At 41.0% G+C, this 24,964-nt stretch overlaps 1 protein-coding gene across 5 annotated transcripts in view; it reads left to right on the forward strand.

The window, feature by feature from the left end:
- WNK1 (WNK lysine deficient protein kinase 1) overlaps window positions 1–24,964 on the forward strand; it is a 1,566,458-nt gene that overhangs the window by 1,456,841 nt on the left and 84,653 nt on the right. For 3 of the 5 annotated variants that reach the window (XM_086952840.1, XM_086952841.1, XM_086952844.1), the window contains one exon: window positions 2,285–2,356. The exons of 1 other annotated variant lie outside the window; for it this stretch is intronic. In XM_086952840.1, the coding sequence (XP_086808966.1) occupies window positions 2,285–2,356 (72 nt within the window). Of the gene's footprint in view, window positions 1–2,284; window positions 2,378–24,964 lie in introns of all 5 variants that reach the window. One more of the 5 variants, XM_086952843.1, reaches the window with a different exon arrangement.

The following is a 24,964-nucleotide window of genomic DNA, read 5'->3' on the forward strand; positions in this document are numbered from 1 at the left end:
GTGATGGGCCATATACGCTCCGCAATCCGAGACACTTTTCTGACGTTCTCACTCGAGCCGCCCTCGTTCTCTTCCCTGACATTGATCATAAATAGCACGGGCAGCTCACATCTGATCTCCAAACTTTATAAGGCCTGCGCCTTGCTAAAACCTGTCCGAGATGACAAAATCCTTAGCGCATGGGAGGAAGACTTGGGAATCACCATCACAGATGACCAATGGGCATACTGCTGTTTGGTAACGCAAAACATCTCCCTGAATAACAGGCACAAATTATTGCACTTCAAATTCCTGCGCCTCATCTATTTTACCCCAGCCCTATTGCACAAAATACATCCAGCCAAGCCCCACACGTGCCACAAATGCTCCGCTCCACACGCAGACTTCGTTCAACTCTCCTAGACATGCCCTAACTTGCAAAGTTAGCATTGCTAGGATATACATTTCAGTTCCCTAAGAAAGTTTGCAGGTTTGCATCACATAGCTTATTTTTGGCCAAAAGAGAAGAAGCTATTTATTGGGGGCGGAAGACTTCTCCTACCGTTCAGGGTTGGTTGCTCAGTCTCGCCTTGTAATGTGAACAGTTAACTTTATGCTAGTCTGATGCCCTGTTCATCACGCCCCAAGGACATCTGGGGGCCCTACGAGTCCTATGTTGAGATGCTCAGGCAGGAGTCTGAATCCTCCCTAGAACATGGTATAACCCCTGAGGGGGTTGGGTGATAACACATCCATGACTGTATGGTTTGATTATATACGCAATCCTATCGGACCCGTAACTCCACGCTGGTTTCCGGGGTTGTCAGCGCTCTGTTGATGTATCTTTTGTTGCTCTAGTATGAGTGGGATTGCCCAGAGGAACCCCTATCTGTTGGACGATTATTCTTGCCAATGTTTATGGTTATTTGGTGCTTAATGACTATGTTAATTTACGGTTTTAGACACTATCTAGATATGGTATGACAATTGATGCTCAAGGAAAATGTACGTATATGTATCAAAGCTTCTTTTGTAAGATGTTTTTGGTGAAAATAAAGTTTTTAAAAAAAACGTGGATCTCATGTTTAAGTACAATGCTGTTTTTCCTACAGCTACTTGATCTCCACAAACTATATAAAGTATGCTAGAGTACTATTTCTCGCATTGATATTCAGATTCTCTAGGAATTAATTTATAGGTATATCAACTACGACCTCTCAACCATCAAATTATTGCTAATTGGAAGGGACTTCTTCAGATTACAATTTCAAAGAAAGCTCATATGATGTTATGGAGCTCTCGAAATAAAAATAATTCTATTTTCTCATTATACCAGTTTTTAACTTTGTAGAGTATATAACTAGAACAGATATAATGGGGTATCCTACTAGAGCGATCTGTAGATCTTCAGGTATATCTTTTTATAGCAGCCTAGTAAACAAGGTTTCTGAACCCTTTGAGTCCACCTCCTGTGAAGGAACCACCTGAATAGTGGTACCTGAATTGCTTTTTAGGCATGATCAATCTTTCATTCAAAACAGTAACATTGCATGAGCAAGCACATTTTTTTAAACAAGGACGTTTTCTTTTCTATAGGTAATCATTTTGAATTTAAGGTAAACTGAACTGTTGCTTCACTATATGTGTGTATGTCAGTGTGGACTAATGTTTTCAGATAGTTGTTCATAGAAGGCCTGTATTGTATTAAGAGCACCACAAATACCCCAGGTGAGTACCTTCTGGTTAGTGGTTACATTTCTGAAATTGAGGAACACTGCCAAACCAATGTACACTATGTTCTGGTAAAGTCAGTGCTTCCATTAAGGTATAGTTTTTATTTTGTGGTTATAACAACCGTGGCTACTAGAGCTTAAAGACTATAGACTTTTATTTTCCACTTTCATAGCATGTAAAGGGTAAGCTTCTTGTTTAAAACTAAAGACCCATTTATGATTAATCTTCCTGATCTCCTTGCATTTGAAGACGGTAAGCAATGTATACTTCTTGATAGTGCTGCCACTGTGGTCCACTTCTTTTTTATTTAACAGATGCAAAAGAATGAACTGCTCTGCCAGTAATTTTTGTAGTAATGCTTTATTGCAGTCTCAAGCCTTAGTGCTACTCTCGTACAGATTGTCATTAATGGTGTTTCATGGTGTTTAAGTGACCTTTCACCTGTCTGTCCAGTTGGGGATTTGTTCTCAAGCAATCCATCTCACATCTTCGATTTTGAGTTAATTCTAACATCTCGTAGCTATGTTCTGTCTGTTTTCTCCCTATTTCTGTTATTCCCTTTTTCTCACAGGCTGGGCGAAATTTAACTGTGCCTCCGAGCGAGTGACGTTCAAGCCTGCTGGCAGGAGGAACCGATTTCTGAGTACGCCCTGCTTGGCTCTTTGTGTGTAAATCTTTTCTCCTTTCTTGTTTGCCTTTTCCTTCTGTTGTCTTACATGTGTTACATGCTAATTATTTAATTTGTCTCAGGCTCATACTAACCACTGTGTTTCCCACTGCGGTTCAAATATGTCAGAAGTTTGAGGTTCAGATTTATACATTTCACAAAAGTGATTGTTGACATATCGAACACTGGTTATAGTTACCTAAAAAGTAGGCAAACAAAAGGCATTAACCACTTTGGTAATTAGATCTAATTGATTTGATGAGACAATTTAGTTGCCCCCAATCATCTGTTCACTGCTTCCTTTTAGACTGTGCTGTTCAATTCAGACAATCATAAATAATTTAAGCGCATATTAAATCAATGTTTCACACCCCTCCATAGTTCGAGTGTTTCACACTCCGCAATGAATTGTAGGAAGGATTGTTTAAGGATCCGTCAGATTACTTCTCTTTAATGACAATCAGACCTGTCAAAGACACCTTTCAACACCACAGTCATGGCTGATTTCTACAGCCCCTCAAGTATTATATTAACATTATTTGTAATCATGCAGGCATGCCTGCTTTTTAAAAATACACAAATACAACTTGTGGTCTGTCCTATCCCTCCAATCAACATCAGTAATTTAATTATCCTCCAAATGCCGGTTAACTTGTGCAAAATGCTCACAGTCTTACGATCTCAATGGGCTCTAAATATTTGGACATATACTATCAAACTGAACTTTGCACCTCTGTTTTAATGCTCTGAATGTGAAGGCATTCTACAAAAACGCCATAAAGCAGTGGCCAGCAAATGTGGACTCAATATATGCATTTCAGGGTTGCTAAAACGTCAAATTAACCCTGTTAAAATTAAAATCTTAAGTTTCAGTCTTTAATGTCATTTGGTCTATTCATTCTAGCTAGCTCGTATGATTCTCTTGGAAGTTAAGCTTTTGTTCTTAATGCTCACTCTTCACTGATGTACTTGTTAGTATGTAAGCTACTTCCTGATCGCACTTCTTGATTAAACAGCGTATATATATTAACTTCTACACACATCCTGTTGAGATGAAGCAATGTCATTGTAATTTAATGGTCATGTATTCTCTTGTCCCGCGAGGTTCTGCTTCTTTTGGATTTCTCACACTGCTAACACTATCCACGCTGCTAACACCTATAATTAGAAAATGTGATGGTAATTTTTCTGCACATCACGATTTTCCATAACATCGTTTCAATAGGATAGTGGTTTAAATTGTTTCAAATTTGCCTCCATTCTTTGGAAAGACCTGACACTGAACCTCAACTTAGTGCACTGTCTGTTGACTTGTTAGTGCCCTTCGCATTAGAAATAAAGGATACATCTACTTTATAAAGCTCCTTTCAATAAGTTAACATCATCTGAATTTAACATTAGGAAACTTTCTAGCAATCCCATTTTTGTGAAATTCAAAGAGTAAATTTAAAGCACTCTTCAGGTACATTACAGCAGCATACGTAAAACGATAAATATTGCATTTTATTACTAGTGGAAAATAAATTCAAATGCACCATTTATCTTGCATCTTTATTGCTGTAATACCGTCAACCATTCTGAATTTCTCAGATGTAATTTCGTGCTTCAAATGTTTATTGCAGTTTTCACAACCTGATCATGAAAAATGCATACACAATGTTCACGTTAGATGAATTGAAGAGTTTCGATACAAATGTAAGACTTTCAACCTTAATAGTAAGAGAAACAATATATTGCGGAAAAACAGAGATTGCTTACAAAAGCTTTATGGCTAGAGGGCACAGCAAACCCCTGCACTACATTTTTCCTTATTTATTCTCTATCACACTTTCTATTCTGTATTTTCTGCCAACTGACGAGTGAAAATTGTGCTGCTGAACTAATATTTACTGCATCACTTGTCTCTTCCGACTTAAGCGTTCCAGACATAGTTTGATAGAAGTGCTCTTGCCCCTCTTAAAATACACTGCAGTGGCCACCTTAAGAGAGTTCAGCTCCATTACAAAAAGGTTGAATTCCTCAAGTCATTACCATGCAGGCTCTTACAGAGAACCATTACCATTCAAGAATGTTTTAAATGCATTTGTAATGAGTCACTGCAACGCATGGTGACATTACAGCGCAGGTAAGTATATGTAGGATATATATATATAAATATATATGTCTGTGTTTATATTCACACACATATATATCCCTGCCTTTTGGACAACGAAAAAGGCATTTTTCGCCGAAACGCGTCTGTTGCTGGCCAATTGGGAATAAAATCCTTTTGAAACACCCCCGCGAGTATGGAAATCGTCCTCGATCACCTCCAATTCGCTTATGGAAAAACAAGCATAGACCCAATTTCTTCGTGCAATCATTTATTTAGCCATTTGCCGCCATTGCGCGTTTCGGGAGATCCCTCCCTTGATCACATGACAGCTTAAAGGCATCACAAATCGCCTTTTAAAGTGCCAGTGCAAAGCAGCCATACATAAACATGGTGGAAAGATTGTTATTTGGGCACATATCACACATAATCACCGAATTAAAAACACATTTAAAAAATATTATTCTAGTGATTTTTAAATAAACCCTCAATGGGTACCTTTTGATTACAAATTTTGTAAGAAAAAGTGAATACTTGCATAAATGCCTGTAGTGCCTTTGTATACCAACATGCAATTGGAACTTATTCAGTGTCATTAATAAATAATAAACTTTGTAAACAGTGCAATACCCTAAAGTGATAAAGAATAAGTAACATTGTTACATTATACAGTTTACCATCAGAACGACATAACCTCTATAAACTGGATTTTTAAAGTGCAAAGTGCAAACTGGACAGCAGCTTGAACATATCTATTTATATTGACCAGGGTAAATCCTTTGATAAAACCATCTTAAATATAAAAAGTATCAAAAATATATATATATATATATATACTTTCTATTTAATGATTCTAAAAAATGAATCCCTAATTTCAATACATATGTTAAGTTATTACTATCCATAAATACATTTACACCCTAAAAATCATATATTTACATTTGATTAAATAATTCATTGTTTAAATACCATATCTCACAATCCAATCCCACGTACCATATACATGACACTCGGTAATACCTGATTCTAATTTTTATACTGATAATCTATAGACCCCTACATGTGTTAGAGGAAGGTGTATAGGTCCTCACTAATATTTAGACCATTGGGATGTTTGGAATCGAACCTAAGGATGTAAGACGTTTCTAATCTCTTTAGTTTACTTTCCCTATCCCCTCCTCTTTTTTGCGGCCTGATAGTGTCTACTGCATATTTATATATATATCTATACTACTATTATAAAGGAAGAACTTTGAGGCGGGTAAACTCGGGAACCACAGCGCCAATCCACACACCCGATACATTGTTGGAATCCTCAGTGTGTGCCGATGGACATAGGCTATGTAAAGTTAAAAAATAAGTTATATTTAAAAAATTTACATTATAAAAAAAGTAGTCCCCTCGAAGTAGCGCCGGCCGCGACCTGTGTGCTGACATCAGGAGCACGGGGAGGAGCGGCGGACATGGCACGGGAGGAGCGGTGATGAGCGGCGAGGAGCGGTGGACTGAGGAGCGGCGGCTGAGGGAAGGCAGCGGGAGTCGGGGCAGGCGGGGGGACGGGGTGATGTAAGGCTCCAAACTACCACGATCATGCACATTAGTTATACCTCAAACACAGCTCAGGAAGTTGAACTGCAGAGCGCCAGCGTTTCAGCTTTAAGGGTTTAGGTTGACACGCGGGCATTATGTTACCATGCTGGAATCTCGGCACGCTGAGCTCCGTCAAGGGTAAACCATGCTCAAAGAGACCCCAAAGCGAAAGTGATCCGTCAACCTCGGAGCAGTGTTTAAATGTGCCCTCTTTTCGTGGTACTTTTCATGTGGATGGGGAAAGCAAACAGCCCGAAGCGCACTGCTGTGACTATCATATGTCGCCTTTTTAAGGCTCCGGGGGACAATGTCGGTGCGGTCGGGGCAGGCGGGGCACGGGGCGGGCGGGGACGGGGAAAGCAAGCAGCCTGAAGGAAAGCCAGGAAATCTGGTTCGGTTTATCCCCACTCTAAGCACATGGAAATGGCAACTTCCAGGCGAAGGCTGGAGTAATAGCTGCTATACAGTGAGACGGTTTTACATTATAGTGCACTGCTGTGACTATCATATGTCGCCTTTTTAAGGCTCCGGGGGACAATGTTGGTGCAGGCGGGGGTCGAGGCAGGCTGGGGATGGGGCGGGCGGGGACGGGGAAAGCAAGCAGCCCGAAGGAAAGCCAGGAAATCTGGTTCGGTTTATCCCCACTCTAAACACATGGAAATGGTAATTTCCAGGTGAAGGCTGGAGTAATAGCTGCAATACAGTGAGACGGTTTTACATGATAGTGCACTGCTGTGACCATCATATGTCGCCTTTTTAAGGCTCCGGGGGACAATGTCGGGGCAGGCGGGGGTCGGGGCAGGCGGGGGACGGGGCGGGGGCCCGAAATGCTGGACAATGTCAGGGCAGGCGCGGGTCGGGGAAGCCTGATTGCTCCCGGACAAGGTCGGGACGGGCTGCACATATATATATATATATATATATATATATATATATATATATATATTCCATCACAAACGCCGCTTGCCTGCTGAACTGCTTGGGGCGGGTGCGGGTACTTTTAAAAACTGTTGACAGCAAGAAGCTTTTGAACTTTGCATTCAGCGTCTGAGGAAGTCGCAAGACGAAACGCGTCATGCTGGTTGCAATTAAAAGTTGTTCACACAATCCCCAGTGTGTCCAGAGTGTCTTTTGAAGTGGGACACCTTTGGGAGCTATATTTACACGTGCATTGCCGTTTGCACGAAGGATGCACCCGCCCCAAGCAGTTCAGCAGGCAAGCGGCGTTTGTGATGGAATCTGTGGATACTGCCTGCTAGAACCGCCGTTGAAAGCGAACCCCGTTATCTGAAATTGCGACTTACGCAAGGTAGTACGGATGACTTGCATCGTCTACCCAGACACGGGTTTCCAAAGCAGCGGCTGGCGGAAGGGGACACAGCGGACCAACAAGCTCCACAAACAACTTCTGGCAAAATCGCACCATCAAATTGAACAGTGTGTTTCCTACCCAAAACAATGGAAGACTTAACCAGTGGAACATAGCCACGAACATCGAAGTTGCACATTTGACAAACGCAAAACACACTCCAAGATGGCAGTCAAAATCAGGTGAATCAGAAGGGGGAGGACTATGGAAAGAGTCCCTCTTCGCTTGTGCCAGAACAGGAGGAGCCAGGCTGACTTTTAAAAACTGTTGACAGCAAGAAGCTTTTGAACTTTGCATTCAGCGTCTGAGGAAGTCGCAAGACGAAACGCGTCATGCTGGTTGCAATTAAAAGTTGTTCACACAATCCCCAGTGTGTCCAGAGTGTCTTTTGAAGTGGGACACCTTTGGGAGCTATATTTACACGTGCATTGCCGTTTGCACGAAGGATGCACCCGCCCCAAGCAGTTCAGCAGGCAAGCGGCGTTTGTGATGGAATCTGTGGATACTGCCTGCTAGAACCGCCGTTGAAAGCGAACCCCGTTATCTGAAATTGCGACTTACGCAAGGTAGTACGGATGACTTACATCGTCTACCCAGACACGGGTTTCCAAAGCAGCGGCTGGCGGAAGGGGACACAGCGGACCAACAAGCTCCACAAACAACTTCTGGCAAAATCGCACCATCAAATTGAACAGTGTGTTTCCTACCCAAAACAATGGAAGACTTAACCAGTGGAACATAGCCACGAACATCGAAGTTGCACATTTGACAAACGCAAAACACACTCCAAGATGGCAGTCAAAACCAGGTGAATCAGAAGGGGGAGGACTATGGAAAGAGTCCCTCTTCGCTTGTGCCAGAACAGGAGGAGCCAGGCTGACTTTTAAAAACTGTTGACAGCAAGAAGCTTTTGAACTTTGCATTCAGCGTCTGAGGAAGTCGCAAGACGAAACGCGTAAGGCTGGTTGCAATTAAAAGTTGTTCACACAATCCCCAGTGTGTCCAGAGTGTCTTTTGAAGTGGGACACCTTTGGGAGCTATATTTACACGTGCATTGCCGTTTGCACGAAGGATGCACCCGCCCCAAGCAGTTCAGCAGGCAAGCGGCGTTTGTGATGGAATCTGTGGATACTGCCTGCTAGAACCGCCGTTGAAAGCGAACCCCGTTATCTGAAATTGCGACTTACGCAAGGTAGTACGGATGACTTACATCGTCTACCCAGACACGGGTTTCCAAAGCAGCGGCTGGCGGAAGGGGACACAGCGGACCAACAAGCTCCACAAACAACTTCTGGCAAAATCGCACCATCAAATTGAACAGTGTGTTTCCTACCCAAAACAATGGAAGACTTAACCAGTGGAACATAGCCACGAACATCGAAGTTGCACATTTGACAAACGCAAAACACACTCCAAGATGGCAGTCAAAACCAGGTGAATCAGAAGGGGGAGGACTATGGAAAGAGTCCCTCTTCGCTTGTGCCAGAACAGGAGGAGCCAGGCTGACTTTTAAAAACTGTTGACAGCAAGAAGCTTTTGAACTTTGCATTCAGCGTCTGAGGAAGTCGCAAGACGAAACGCGTCATGCTGGTTGCAATTAAAAGTTGTTCACACAATCCCCAGTGTGTCCAGAGTGTCTTTTGAAGTGGGACACCTTTGGGAGCTATATATATATATATATATATATATATATATATATATATATATGCAGCCCGTCCCGACGTTGTCTGGGTAGGCTTTGCTAGAGTACTCACCAGCATCACCGCTCCTCCCCAGCACCATCGCCGCTCCTCCACGCGCTGGGTACTCCAGCATGTTGGGTGTCGGTCCCGTGCCACCGCTCCTCCCCGCGCTGGGCAGTACATTCGCTGGGCACTTGAGCATGTCGGGTGTCGGTCCCTTGCTCCTTCCAGCGCTCCTGTCCGGAGCCCGAACGGCGCGTTTCTGTAACGCCCCGCCATTGCTCCGACGCATCTCTACGCTGTAGCATGTCCTCGCATCGTGGACAATGTAAACACCCACATCTTGCCCCTCTTAATGTTAACGCCCACATTTCCTCGCATACGCTCTAATACTGTTTTGTTTTGTACTGTTTGGTTTACCTGTTGTAACACAGTTTGGTTTAACAGCATCTCCCCGCAACGTGGACAATGTTAACGCCCACATCTTGCCTCTCTCAATGTTAACGCCCACATGTAATGCCCACACATCCTTGCATCGTGGACAATCTTAACGCCCACATCTTGCCAGATTAACGCTAACATCTTTTCACACGCCCACAAGGGACTACTTTACCACTGAGGGCGCCCCCCCCTTTTTAATGTATATGGTGTCCATATATATAGCCTATGTCCATCTCCTGGACCTCCCCTTTCCAACGCTCTATTGGGTGTTGTGATTGGTGGTGTACTTTTCGAGTTTACCCGCCTCAAAGGTTCCAAGTTCTCGCTTTATAATAGTAGTATAGATACATATATACATATATATATACACACAAACACAAAAGGTAATAACCTACAATAATAAACTAAACATTTTATTAAAGTAAACGCCTATAGTACAATTTATAGTTCAGAATCTAATAAGTGAATAAATATTGAAATAAAATAATCTCAATACATTAAGTTAAAAGTTGTAAAGCAATGAAAGTGAATCAAACAATATATGTAATACTCTAGAATTAATTTGATTTATCAATAAGTAGAACTGATTATAGTTAGTTACAAATATTAAAATAATGAATATGAAATTAAAGGGAGCCAGGCAATTATTGTATTAAAATAGAATTGGTTTGTTATATTATTGGTTTTTATAAAGGCTAGAGGTGTAATGCAATTAAAATATTTTTATGAAGCGAGGCAAGCAACATAAATATAAAATTATAAACTGCGTGTGTATATTATATATATATTTATATATAATCAACTGCTACTGTTTCCCCAGCTAAGGAAAAAAAACCTGCGCTCTAAAGTATGATGGTGAGTTCTTTTGTTCCACTGATTCAGCTAAAGACAGAAATTTAGTAACATACATTGGAGTAACAGCTTTTTTCCTAACTTGGCTGAAAATTAAGTAGTCGATTATTGAATGGGCTTTCACACACTTCTCCGAGAGCCAAGACATTTCCAAGACCCCAGAACACCTTTTTGTACAGTTATCTTCAACAGAAAAGCATTGTAGAACCTCTTTATCCTTCAGTTCATATACCAAACTGTGAAATGAAAGTCTGAAGCCTTATTTATTTAATGAGGGTCAAAATAGCTCTCCAGTTTTTCCTCCTAAAACTGCATTGCAGCATTTAAGTGCAGAAATCATCCCTTGCAATGGAGAACAACTAGAGGAAAATGCACCCTGTTAGGCTTACATTGAACACAGAGGAAAAAAAGCAGCCTTTCCATTAATAAATCTGGGAGGCGCCTCTTCAGTGTATGCAATGTACTGTTACTGTTACTGTGATCTAGATGTTTTGTCCATTTTGGGTGAGAAGGGTTTCAGAACACCACTAATCTTTTTTACTCAAATATATCATTGGTTTCCTGTCAGGAAAATCATTTTGGCTGCTTAATTTGTCGCCTTCATTCATCTAGCGTTGAGTGAATATTTTTTTCTCAATCATTTAATGACTTTTCCAGTCAAAAATGTCGTCTCATTTCTCAAAGTGGCCTTCATTTGGGAGAAAGAAGGCTATCCATCTTCCCATATGTGGTATGTATGGTCTGTCTGCCTTTCAGTCCGTTTTTTGAATGTGACATCTGCAAAAATATGTCTAAGGAACTTTAAAGGACAGAAAGGGCATCAGATTAATAGACATGGTAGAGGACATGAGAGATTAAGCAGAGAAAAAAAGAATAGATTAGAGAACTGCCTCTCAACCTACTTCAGTCGCTCTAACATACACTAGAAAGACCATCACAGAGATGGTTCAAAGAAGGAAGACCAAGTGGCAGGGAGAAGTGATGCCATAACACTCTAAGACTCTGAAAAGAGAGTTCGAGATTGCCGTCTTAAAAACATTAGCATAATGAAGCAGTGAAAGGGGTAGATAGGTGTTGACCCAGCCAGACACACCGAAAAAGGCATTGCACGCTGTTCACAACTAAACCGACTATGTTGAATAAGCATAGATCGCCGTTGATCACATCACTGTTGACATCAAAGAAAAAAACATGTTCCGCATCACTGTTGCACATGTCAAAAACCTGATGTATTTTTCCTTCTGCTGTGCATGCCATCTTCATGACAGCCTCTCAGGGCATAACATTGTCTCCTTTAGACCGGCCCTGCTGTCCCAGAAAGTGGAAAATAGAAAAAGCCACTTACTTTTCTGGCTGTTTTCATCCTGTATTTTCTCCAGACTTAACACCTTTACTGGTCTGTCCCATTACACTTGTAATCCTATTTAAGGGGCCAGTACAGACTCCTTTGAGACGGTTAAGCCTCTCACTAACTAGGCAGTATTCAAAAGCAACATCTATAACTTTAATAACGAATGTGGAACTCCTCTTCCCCGCAAAAAAGTATACCTGTTTCACCTAGGAGCGATACTTTAGGGGTACTAGATCTCATTCATGATTTGGTTTTTCCTAGTTCTGATATGGACTTGTTATTTTACACCCCTACATCTCAGCACAACCTCCATCAAGGTTGTATTTCCAGTCAATGACACCACATTTTATGAGGTGCTGGTAGTAGGGCATTGAGGGTAAACGCCCCCTACAAGACCCTTCAACCATCTGTCATTTTGGAGACACTTCACCTATAATAGCTAAAAAAATGTTGCCTTTAGTCCAAGGCCTCCTAAAGATAGTGGTGGGAAAATGTATGTCTCCAGCCACAATAACAGTAGATTACACTACTCCTACAAAATATATATAAACCACTTCAACAAGACCCCGAGTTCCTTAGAGTCGATCCCAAATCACTCTGTTACTGTTAGAGTTGTAAGGCAAAAACATGTCCGCTCTAGAATTAACTGCTCTTCTCAAAAATGAAAGGTTCGACTCAAATAGGAAAAAAAGATTAGTGCACAGCGTCAGCTTATCTAAAAATAAAATGCAAGTGTTATAGCACTGTTTCGGAAATGTAACTAGGAGATCGTTTCATGTATAGCCATGAACTCTATAAAAGGACTTAGTCAAAGAGGCAACTGCTAGTACAATACATAATAGGAAGTGATGCCTCCTAGGCTCTTAAAGATACATGCTCATTTTTTCTCTGTGTTCAATGTAAGCCTAACAGGCTGCATTTTTTTATGTTCATGTTCTCTGCTGAAAGGGTTTTCTTTTGCATGTGAATGTTGCAAAGCAGCACTGTGAGGACTTACTGGAGAGTTATTCTGAACATTCCTAAAAAACAAATGTAGGCTTCCATTCGTCAGATTTGTATATGACCTCATGCACAAAAACATTCTATGTTTCAATGGAAGAAAACTTTACTGAAAGGTGTTATGGGATCTGTGGGTGCAGCGTGAAATTATTCAAGCCTTTATGACTTGAGTGTCGATTCCTACAATGAAGAAATCCAATACTATACGGTATTATTTATATACATACATAAACACACACGCTCAACTCACTGCTGATTAGCGCAGAGCATCATGACGGGGTGGGTGCCTCATAAGTCATAGCCATTACCCCCTAATATTTCACTAACTCCTTGTCAGTGAACCAGCCTGAACAGACGAAAGACACACTAGGAACGTTTCAGTTGCTAGTTTGTTTATTTACAATGCAATTTAACATCAGCCCTGTTGGAATGTTTTAGCGGAAATCATCCAGTTTGGTCACAATTAATAGCGATAGATAGATTGATATAAAAAACATAAAACTTGGCTGCGAAGTTGCATTCTGATGGTCCATCCAAAGTAGTGACTCTTTCTAAAGTAATAGATGCATTATAATGACTTGCATTGGTAATTGGTGTGTTGTAATGGCTTGTGTTGTAGTGACATGCAACCCTTCAGAGATGAACCTCAGGCAAAAATAATTCTGTCGGATTTCTTCCAGAGCAGAACAGCACTTTTATGCTTTTAAATTTGAATGAAATTCTGTCTTTAGAAATTCATGATGAATATTCTTTTCAACATTCTATTTTCTTCTACATGTATAAAAGGAAGATTTACCATGGAACTGCTTGATGTGTATGCTCTCGCTCTGGGAAGGCCACCACACATTTCTATTTGTATTTGGAGATCTACTGCCTGTAACCCACGCTCCTCTGCTTAGATGTTCGCATAGATCCTGGTGGCAGTTGCATCTTATCTGCACTGACAGTAAGAACATCTCTAGCCTTACATAGACAAGTGAACAATTGTGGCCTCTTCTACCCTTCTACCTTTGCACAGCATTTGCATAATCCTGGAGCTTTCCACTAACTGGATTCTGGATCAGTTTAGCACGGCTCATGGCAAAGGCTTCAATATAGACCACAGTCAGGGAAGTGCATTTCGTCTCCTGGAATACATTAAAATGTTCCAAGCCAAGATATTATGCTCTACTTTCAAAGTTGTGATATATTCTAGGCCACAGTGGTCCAAATGACTTTCCTTGTAGTAGTTAACTCTGGTGTAAAGTCCTCCACTAGGTTGTAGAGTCCACTGCTAGTGTCAGTGCTCTTAAGAAGACTGAAACTTGACCTGTCCAAACATTCTGATCAGTTAACCATAGTCTGCGAACAACCCTGTTGCACTAGGTCTTCTATCATTCCTAGCTAAAAGGACCTTAGAAAATCTTTCAAATGCCGGTTGCAACCGACCTTTCAGTTTTTATCAATAGGACAAAAAAAGAGTAATTTACAGCATGTGATCCTTGTTCATTTGACTTTGTTTTCTGTTTCCACATTTCAAGCTATTAAGAAACTACTTTTCTGGAATGGATGCATCCATAACATGCAAATTAGCTTGTGTTGTCCTAACCAGGGTGTGGCTCCCTTGCATATGTTCTTTAAGTACTCATCCTAGACATAAGATTGACATATAGTTTCCACAGATAGTCCTCAAGAGCCCCTTTCCTAAATTTTCCCTTTAGTGCATACAATCCCCTCTATCCTTATGGTTTTTGCACAGAATACATCCTTCTGATCAGCATTTTGATTGAACTCTGAAGTAAGATTTGCAGTGGATACTTTTTGGGTAAATAAGTGAACGCATTAAAAGCTGTATCAGTTCATTTAACTTTATTGTCCAAATGTTGTGGTGTTGAGGAAGTTAGGGCTGCACATGTAGTTGTCTATGGAAGATTTCCTTTTCTAATACTCTTGCTTCTCACATGAAAGATGCATCTCAAAACTTAGAATGGATGTGGATGAAGCTCTGAGGCCCTCTGAAGGATGAATGTTCTACTCCACACGCATTCTCAAAGTATTACTCTTTGGAGCCAGTTCTAGAGCAAATGATTCTCAAACAGTTTGTTCAGCTCTGGTGCTGTGTACACTCCGGTTTATTGAGTCTCCTCATACAATTCATTTTGGTATGGAACTAGCTGTTTTGAATGTTGGCAACATTAAGGGACATTTGCACTAATAACACCTGTTGTCCTTTGATATCAAACATCATCCCCATACCCTCCACTCAGTCTTAACAGCAGGTTCTGGCTGTAGGCATCAAGCGACCTTTTCTTGATAATTATGGAACATTTTTGGTCATTGTCATCAGGAGACATTGTCACTGAAAACAGAAAATAACATCTACTTTATCCCATTTTGAAATGTTTTAACTACAGAAAATTAAAGAATTAAGGATTGCCAGTCTTTGATGGAAAATTGAAACCTCCCATGTTGCTCGAACAGGCAATTGTGGCTAATGGATTCTTCAGCTTTTTTTAAATTACCATATGCATGCTGAAAATTGCTTGGGCACATAACATGAGGATGGAATATTTTTATCCTTCGTTGTCACCAAAACAGTATAAAGGATTCTCCTACACCGAAATGAATGGAGAATTACTATTGTTTCTTGAGACTTTGCACATCTTTTTACAGATGCAATAACAGACATAGAATTTCAGATTTTCTATTGCAGAATTTTTCTGGGGCAGATGCAAAAAATTAGCTTTGAATTTTTAGGAATGACTCAGAATATCGGAAGAGCTTCTGTTCTGTATTTACACAACGATATGGAAGTCCAGTGACATGCAATCAATAAACAGGTGGCCAATTACATGTTGCTAGCTTGTTGGTAAATAGCTACTTCCCTATATCTAATTTAAAAAAAAACACAAAATCCCGCTAGCGGTTCTGGGAAGATTCCAATGAAGAACATTCCGTTTTGGCTGGAGTTCTGTGTTCACATTGTCCATTTGGACACCATTATCTACATTACTATTTCCATCCAGATCCCTTAATGTTTGCTCTGAGTTTTCTTTGCGTCAAATAAAGAATGCTTCTTTCAACCATTTCTCATGTTAAATTTGTTAAGGCTGCTTCCTCATTAAGCTCCGCAGAGCGAATCCAGTCGTCCTTGAATAGCCACAAATTCCATTATCTTTTTCTTTTAAGGAACGGAAGATATGCATTTAATGAAGACTTGAATTTAACCCCCTTTCTATCTTGAGAATCATTTGTGTTTTTGTTAATGCAGTAGACTTGAAGCTGGTATTGCGTGAAACGTTTTTAATGTTTCTTGTACGCTGATTAGATCCTAGTTTTAAAAAAAATGATCTAATTGTGGAGTGGTGTTTCCTACTTAGTCCTCAATCTAGAACATTCTACCAACTGACAATGAATGTACTTAATGTCATTCTCTACAGCTATGGCATCTCAAACCCTTTTTTGTCATACCAGTATATTGAGTGTTCCCTGTCCATACTAATGTTATAACTCTTCTCCCTCTCAATAAAATATGCATTTCTCCATAAATAATTGTGAGCACAAAAATATACACTTCTCATCAACAGCTGTTCACACAATATCACCATATTCATGCATACAAACTTTCTTTGCATTTTCCTCAGACTGCTGTCCTGTATATTTGTAGGCAGACTGGAAAAAAACTTTTATTGGAGGGGTATGTAGCTAGCCACATCACAGCGTGGGGACACCCTGATCTCAGTGTAACCAGGCACTTTATAAAATGTGTTATTATTATTAGTATGTACAAAGTAAAGGAACAATGTACTTTCGCCTCAAACTTCTGACATAAGGCCTATCTGTTTTTTCTTCTGCCATAAATTTGCATGCTCATAGTGAAAGAGGGTTGGGATTCTACCCTTTAATAGTGTTTGCTTGTAATGCAGATCATAATGTGCCCGCTGTGCTGTGGACATTCTAACCTTTCTTTTGCTCAGTCTTAGCATGCTGCTCTATGTGGAAGAATTGGTCTGTGACATTTGCAATCTAGCCTATTTTTGAGCTTAATTTGCATGCCTTTAGAGGTGCTCTGTTATCGTTCAAAACTATTAATGCTTAATAGCTCATGCCGGCGCTTAGAAAGTGTCAACTGATGCACCTAAAAATTGCTTTTAGCTGCCCATATTTGGCATGTCGATTAAGGTGACTTCACAGGAGCTTCTGACAAACTATGGAAGTGAAAATTGAGCATTGTACGATTATTAATTTTCTCCCTTGTGCAACTCTCCACGTGTATGCAAAACCTCTAAAGATTCATGCTAAAATTCCTATGTATATCAGATTATAATTGATGTTCTGTTGGGGCCAGCATTTTTAGTGGCAAACACATCAATTACCTTACCTTCATGTAGGAGGTATAGAAAACCTCATTCTAGTAACATCTTGGATTATCTGTATGCAGCTGCTGTAAGCGCACCCATTTCTCAGTCTAAAACACGTAATTCTTACAAAATAGATTTCAAAAATGATTTGTAACATTTTAATGGAGGAAACCCCATTCACTGACTTGTTATAATATCTGAAAATGAATAATCTTGGCTTCTGTTTTCATCTGTGTAGTTTTGAACACTTATCTTAAAGATGTCTCAAAATGTAATATTTCATAGCCTAACAAAAGGTACTTGTGTGTCTTATTAACAAGTCACACCCTAAAGAGAGCTATGATAACTTACTGGTAAGGCATTCATTATGCCATGTCCTGTTGGCTTCTTCTCACTGTTCTGTTTTTTCTGTTTTAGTGATTGTGCGGTTTGCAAAGTTCCATATATGTCATTGAAGCAATTATAGAGCTTTTACAGATTGATTGGCCAGTGTTATAAAAAAAACTAATAGAAGAACCTACCCAAGTGCACTCAAGGTTGCTGTCCTTCCTGTTTGTGTTACCATTTTGTTGTGTCTCATACCCTCGTGTTTATGTAATGTGAATATGGGTTCCGTATTCTAACTTTAGTGGAGAAGAAAATGCTACGCTGCACTGAACAGGCAATTCTCAAAGATGCTCCTCATCCTTTTTGCCTCAAAACTATAAATAGCCCAGAAAGGTCACAGCGTTGAGTTTTAGGAAATCCATCCGCTTATGCCCACTAGCAAAAGTTTTGTCCTGGATTGTGCATTACATTTGAACGGAATTTTCAAGTTTTTCTAAAAAATTGTGAAAGATGGTTAGCTGCTTCAGTGTTTGCAGAATAGAATTGGAAGTGTTATCTTCAGTTCTAGTGAGGTTTTTATACTTGGAAACAAGTCATCTGCTCATCCTCACTGAAGATACAGGGAAGCCTGTGTGGCAAGAATTTTGTTGTGCTGAGCATACCTAGCCGAAAGATAATAGAGCACTTTACACTAGGGCGGTTTGGAATTTTGAGCTAATCTTGGTCATCATTGGACCACTCTAATGAACAATCTCCCACTCTATTGAACTCCACTATCCTTATTCATTTGGGAAATCTAGTTTCCATGGGAATATAAAGCTACCTAAGGAGTTCCTTACAAAATGTCAAGTAACTGGACAAACCTGATCATCCATATAGTTTGTAAGGAGATGCCAGAGAGGTTGTCTAACATATGCCACATATTCATACCTTCTTTCTCACCAGCTGTATCCTAAAAGATGGTATGTTTCCACGTATGTGGTATTTGCATGGTACGAACCAAGCCAAAAGGCAGTGAAGGCCTGTACCGAGTAATGGGCAAATTTACTGTCAACATGTAATTGAAAAGTTAGCTGCGTTCTGAAAGCAGAAGTGCATTCTTACTGCATTGTGATGTAGCTTTATGTAAAGTCATGTATCTTCAACTATTAACTATATTGGATCCCCGATCGATACAGTGAAGTTGTTCTAGATCGTAGGCCATAGGTTGAGAAGGCTAGTTTACTTTTTCTTTCTTTTTTTACACTTCTTTAACGACAGTCTTATGGTGTCCTGGCTGTAGGTGTGGAGTGTCTTTCCTTCGTCCTGAGCAGGCTGCACTCTGGGAGCAGTTTAAGTACATTTGATTTAAAAAAAATCAGAGGTGCCTACAAGCGTGTTATGGTGCACTTTGGTTATATAAAGAACAGCTCAGACTCTCAGAACATTAGGATACCAGACCTATGATTTTTAGATCTCGCCTGGCGTCAGCAGCGCGCATGCGCTGCTCTCGCCATGCAAGGGCCTTTTGAAATCAATACGGACAGAAGATGTGCACTCAAATGGACAGAAGATGTGCAAGCGGACGGACAGAAGATGTGCATGCGTACTGTTTGAGGTGCACACTTTCGCTTGTGATTTAAGGCTCTTTGAAGATGTGCAAGCATTAACAGACCAGATCAGTGATGATCATGCGTTCTACAAATGACAGCATAACAAAGGCTGACTGTATTTATCCTTGGCATGTTTTCATCTCTCGTTATTTCATCGGCTGCTCTTTTTACACACCAGTTTTTTGTTGTTGTACTTAAGCACTCTGAGAGGCTATAAGGCGCAGTACATGGCCCTTCCATTTCTACTTGCAGCCTCAGTCAACTGTTTTGCAGTGGGGGTGTTTTGCACGCCTACTGGTTTTGAACTCTTATTCAACAGAACCCATATAAATGCGACCAGAGGATAGCTTTATGCACTAGTAAACTGCCTGCAATCTTATTGGCCGTTGGAATATATTGAGCGTGTGGGAGAAACTGTGTGGAATGTGACATCACATCCTATTTTTACCCCACATTTCTTATTGTAAAAGAACAATTAGTCTTTTCCCTCCTATTCAGCAGGCTGAACCCTTTTAGCTTTCGTCCTCTGACCTGAAGAGACTCCAGAAATCGGCCTTCATCACTCAAAACCTTTGCTCCTGTCTTCTTGATTAACAGAGCCTCTTGTCTCCTATTAACCTGCAAGTCAGTGCCGCATTATTTTAGAAACCTATTTACGATTCTGCTGATTGTTTCTGGTTTAAGTGTTGGTTTGTGTTGAATTTTCGTCATTAAAGTAGAAAATTTCATTTTATTTAACAATGGCTTCTGATTGTGTCCTCACAGAAGCACTCCAGTCTTTCAGTGATCTCCGCACTCCCCATCTGTGGGTAACAAAGCTCTCTCAGTCCCACTTTCCCATCAAGTTCCCCACTGCACCTTCTGCTCTCCATCCATCTCGGCTATCTCTCACCTCTGATGCTTCTGCTCTGCCTCCATGCTAGTTTCATCTTCCTCCATTTACCTATTGAGAATCACTCTTCTCCTTGCCATCCTCATTTAATTTATTTTCCTGGCCTTGCAGTAGCACACTACCCTACCTTACAGATGGCCAATATGAGAACCCACAAAAATACCACTACCACCCTCCCAAGCAGAAACCTAGGCTGCTGCTAAGAGTAAAAGTACCCGACAAATGTCTTTTTTTTATCTAAGAGGAAAGATCTATTTTGACCCATACAGGGGTTGTCCCGTTGGTGGGGGCCTATGCTATGTTACGTAGAGGGGTATGCCCAATTCAGGAGGAAAGAGATGTACAGACCCAACATGGAATACCCATGAACCCCCCGTGATAAACTTCCTCCCTTTTCTGTGCGCTGTAGTTGTGGGTAGCCTGGTATGGGTAGGTGTAAGTACTACGGTGCACAATGCCTGCGAGCCCGCAATGACTGTGACTATCCCTGCGGTCTCATGCCTTCCTTCTCAGACTAACGTTGGAAAACATAACTTTCCACTTAGCCAACGTAGTCAAAAAGGGCAGATGAAGGCTGTGAAGAGAACTGATGCAGTGACTTGATATTAGGAGTACCTTTTTCAATGTCTTAGAACAGCTCCTATCCAAGATCATTCCAAAGCAATCTGCTCCTCCCTCCTAGTGGTTGGCACCCACAGCTTTGAAATGTGCTCAATTGCGAACTGGAGCTAAGCCCAGTGTAGCTGCCCCAGAAAGAAATATGTACTGCCCCCTTCGAGTCTAGTCCATGAAGATGAACCTGCATGGCCCTGATGCAGGTGCTTCTTAAAAACTGGGATTAAGGACTCAATCTATCCAAGACTGAGCTCAAGACTAAAACATGGGCCTTCTTAAATGCAGGGTATGAGGACACCCTGAGAACTTTGGGATTGCGGGCCATAGTTATTTGCACTGCAAACTGCAGAAACTGGACATAGTGTCCTTTAGTAAATACACAATCGGAATTTGCGTCTCTGCCGCAGTGTGATGCCACAAACCTGAGTACCTGCATACACTTGCATTTTAAAACCTTTAAGCAATTGGGACAGTCCGAGGGCTGTCCATGGTGCTGAACTTTTAGGGTAACATTGACCTATTTGAAACAAATAGGTGTTTGACAAAAGGGACTCCCACTGCTAGTTCAATGTAACATTTTTAAAAGGCAACAAGCATTGAAAATGCAATAGGTCTCGACTTTGAGTAAGTTGAAGCCATGTGCTTTGCTAATGGTATTGTATACTAGCTTTGCATTATTTAGTGGAAATTTGTGATATGTGCATATATTTGCTCTCACCTCTTCCCTTTCGTCTGCCTCATTCTATTGTAATCCTCACTATATGAAATTAACTCATACTATTTTTCTATTCATTCACTTTCCAAATCTGAAACACTCCTTTCCTACTAACGCGATGCTTTAAACTACTAAACAGCTAACAAAGCAGTTCTAACTACATACAACTACAACATATCACAAAAATACACTAAATAATGCTAACCTAGAATACAATACCATTAGCAAAGCAAATGCCTTTAACTTAATCAAAGGGGAGACCTATTGCATTTTCAATGCTTGTTGTTCTTTGTTCTCAAGCAAATAAAAGACGCAGGTGGTGCATTCTTCTGTTGGGCTTATGAAACATCATGTGAGTTCTCCTGGTCTTTAAAGACATTGCTGGATCATGGATTAAACGATCTCCCCTTTGAATTGCGGGTTCATACTGACCAAGTTGCTTCTCTCAAAGCAAAGTAACGACTAGTAGCTATGTACCTATCCTTTAGCCTTGACCGTGCAGGTTGTTGCAGGAAAAAAATGTTTGTTAAAAAGAGTACCTAACAATCCTACTTGAAATGCTTTGAAGAGCTCCATCTTTTCAACATCCACCTTATCGAATGGCAATTTTGTGTTCAGCTAAGAGAAACATCCTCATAATTGTAATTATTTTTTTAATTTTCATAATACTAGCACTTCATCAATTTAGCTTTTCCAACAAATGTACGCAGAAATAATTTGAGTTTCTCATGTTTTCTGGGAATTTTGGAGAGAAATCTGATTCAGTGCCATCACATTTTAAGGATAGTCACTCTAAAGTAAGGTCTTTGGATCTAATAGCTCCAACCAAGCAACTTTTGCCAACACTATAGGAAATTCACAGACTATTCCGGGGGTTTAGTCTTTAGTTAACTCCATAGTTAGCTTCATCCATCTCAAACTGTTCTACAGCAGAAGTCCCAGCTTATTTATGGCTGTGACATTTTTTTGTGTCCACCTGAGCTGTTTCATACCTGCTCATTGTGATTCTTGACACCCAAGACTGTCTTCCTCATTGCTATCACCTCAGTGTGCCACATGAGTGAGCTGTAGGTGCTTTGGGTGCTACCAGCTTTTCCCTGACAAACTGATTCTGAAGACCTGGACAGCCTATTTCTAAACGTTGTCACTCATTTTCACTTCGGCCAGTCCATCACTCTGCAAAGTTTTTCACTCAACCACACTTCTCAAAAGACAAAGACAAGGACAAGGACAAGCTCCATTAGCTTGATCTAAAATCACGCTGACCTTATTTATTGACAGCATAGCAGATGCTTGTATACGATCAGCTTTTCTAGATTGCAAGAAGGAAATCATGCAGATGAGGTCATTTCAAAGGGGGATCGTACGCTGCATCAAAATGTTACGCACTGGTCCAGAAGCAACTTCTAGAATCCCACTGCACTGGAGCCCTTTTTCAAGCCAGATGAAAATGTTTTGTGGTATCACAGAGGGGGCTTGTGTCCTGGATTTACGCATCTAAAAGTTAAAATAGTAGTACATATGACAAACCCTTAAGGCTTCTGTTGAATTATTTGATTTGAAGGTTGTCCAGTTCTTTTTAGTACCAGTACATCATGCTGCTAAAAAAGGGAATGGAGAAACGCTCTTTGAAGTCTCCAGTCCTAGACTAGAATTCAGTAGACTCTTTACATTGTAATGATCAGGTTGATTAACAAATAGAATATCAAGAGGGGCTTCAAAGGAAATGTTTAATATTAATTCATACTTATTTAGACTTTTGTTTCATTTAACAATTTGCCACCCTTCATTTACCTTACAAATTGCCTCTCCTCATTCTCCTTCTGTCTCCAAAATTGAAAATGAAGAGTGGGGAAGTCACCACATAATCTTGTCTACTAGTTTGACATATCAGTGTTTCTGATGTGTACTTCCTGCAGGTTCCTCACCTAAAGAATATACCATGTGCCAGACTGGATACAGAAACTTTCAATAGTTCTTTTACAACTGTAAAATGGTGCTGGTCCCATGCTGGTTATGATACCATAGTGACTTCACTGGAGGCATGAAGCGTATCCTGACATCAGTTCCTTTTTTTCTGTACTGTTTGGCTACGATCGAGAGCTCACTCTCTTGTTTTAGAGAGTTTCTTCACAAGAATGGTTGCTGATATTTTTGTACAGATAGAGATGTATACTCCAAAGCATTCTGGGTTCAAACCCCTGGGTATTGTGTATAACACAAGGTTGTGTGAGTCCTAACCTTGTCACAGACCTGAAGGTGATGACAGAGTTGTACGCAATGAGCGTTTTGGCCAAGGTCAAAGTCACCCCCCCCCTTCTTCAAGGTCTTCTTTGGAGAAACACCTTAATCATAAAAAGCATCAGCAACACCGGTCTTGTTTGAAAGGAAAGTCCTCGATAGGCTCCCTATCTCCTGTGAGTTTGTCGTCTGAACCGGAGCTAGGGATTATTTCACCTCCTGGGGCCACATCTGCAGTGCCATTAGCCCCAGTGCTGCCATTAGGGCCTCCTCCCAGCTCGCTGCCCAGAAGTCTTTCCAGTGCCTCTACAGCACACCATGCTGTCTCAAGCCTACCATGAGTTTTTGGCGCCGGGTGTAGGTCTTCCCATTTTACTTTGCTCTGTGGTTGATATTTTCCTTCAGACGGGCAGCGATTCCCCCTTGGAGCTCCTTTGGCCTTCATGAGACCCATGAGAACTCCATGGGTACATGCTAAGGGGTCCTTCCTGCTCCTTTTCCTGCCTCTATGCCGCACAAGATCATGCTAATGAGACTTGTTATCAGTGAACCTATCTCCCTCATCTCATGTACCAGTTCCACTGGGTTTTCATGGAGATCAGCCCCTGCCTAAATCACAGGTGATAATACCTGGTCTCCGATATCGGCCCAGAAGCTAACAGACAATTAACAAATGAGGAAAAAAATCCATTAATGGATAGCCACGCATGACAGCTTAATGTCTCACACTGATCTCATATACATGCCCAACATTGTACACCATGACACAGATGACCGTATTTTCCCTGCAAACCTCCAAAACTGACCACCTACCACACCTCCGTCCACTGATGTAACTTGATGCCCTGCATTGCGGAATGCAAGTGGCATGGAAGGACCTGGCCTAGCAGTTCATACCGACTATTCTGATTTGAGGAGGTTCAAGACCGATTTGCATGTGGGTGGGTCCTAATTGAGATGGCAGGGTGGGTAAAAGAATGGAGGGCTGGAATGATACCCCAAGCGATGCTAGTGGTTAGACTTATTGTAACCAGAACTCCAGTCACATTTTGTGTGTTTGATGTTGCATTAGTGAGGCATGTCAGTTACTTGCAAGCATTGAGCTTTCAGCCTCAATTCACATGTTTTTTCCCCAGCCTTTTTTTCCTTCGAGCCAGAACTGCTTCCCTCCTTAAAGTAGTGACCTCGTTCATCTGGGGCAATCTTTTACTGATCTGACTTGAACCCACCCCCTCTTCTCTTCCTACCAAGGAGGAGGAAAGGTTACACAGGCTGGACCTTAGGAGGGTGAATGGCTAATACATCATCTGCACTATATAGATCAGGTCTGACAACCAGCTCTTCGTAGGATACGTACGTAGCAAAAATTGTTAAGGTGGTCCAGAAAAGGACATTATAACCCTGGGTTTTTTAACGCATCAATATGTGCTATTCCCTTGCGATTAAAGAGCCTCCTTAGGAGTCTTGAGTCCATTCCTCTAGGACG

This window comes from Lissotriton vulgaris, chromosome 1_2, assembly GCF_964263255.1.
Source record: "Lissotriton vulgaris chromosome 1_2, aLisVul1.2, whole genome shotgun sequence".
Classification (NCBI taxonomy): Eukaryota; Metazoa; Chordata; class Amphibia; order Caudata; family Salamandridae; genus Lissotriton; species Lissotriton vulgaris.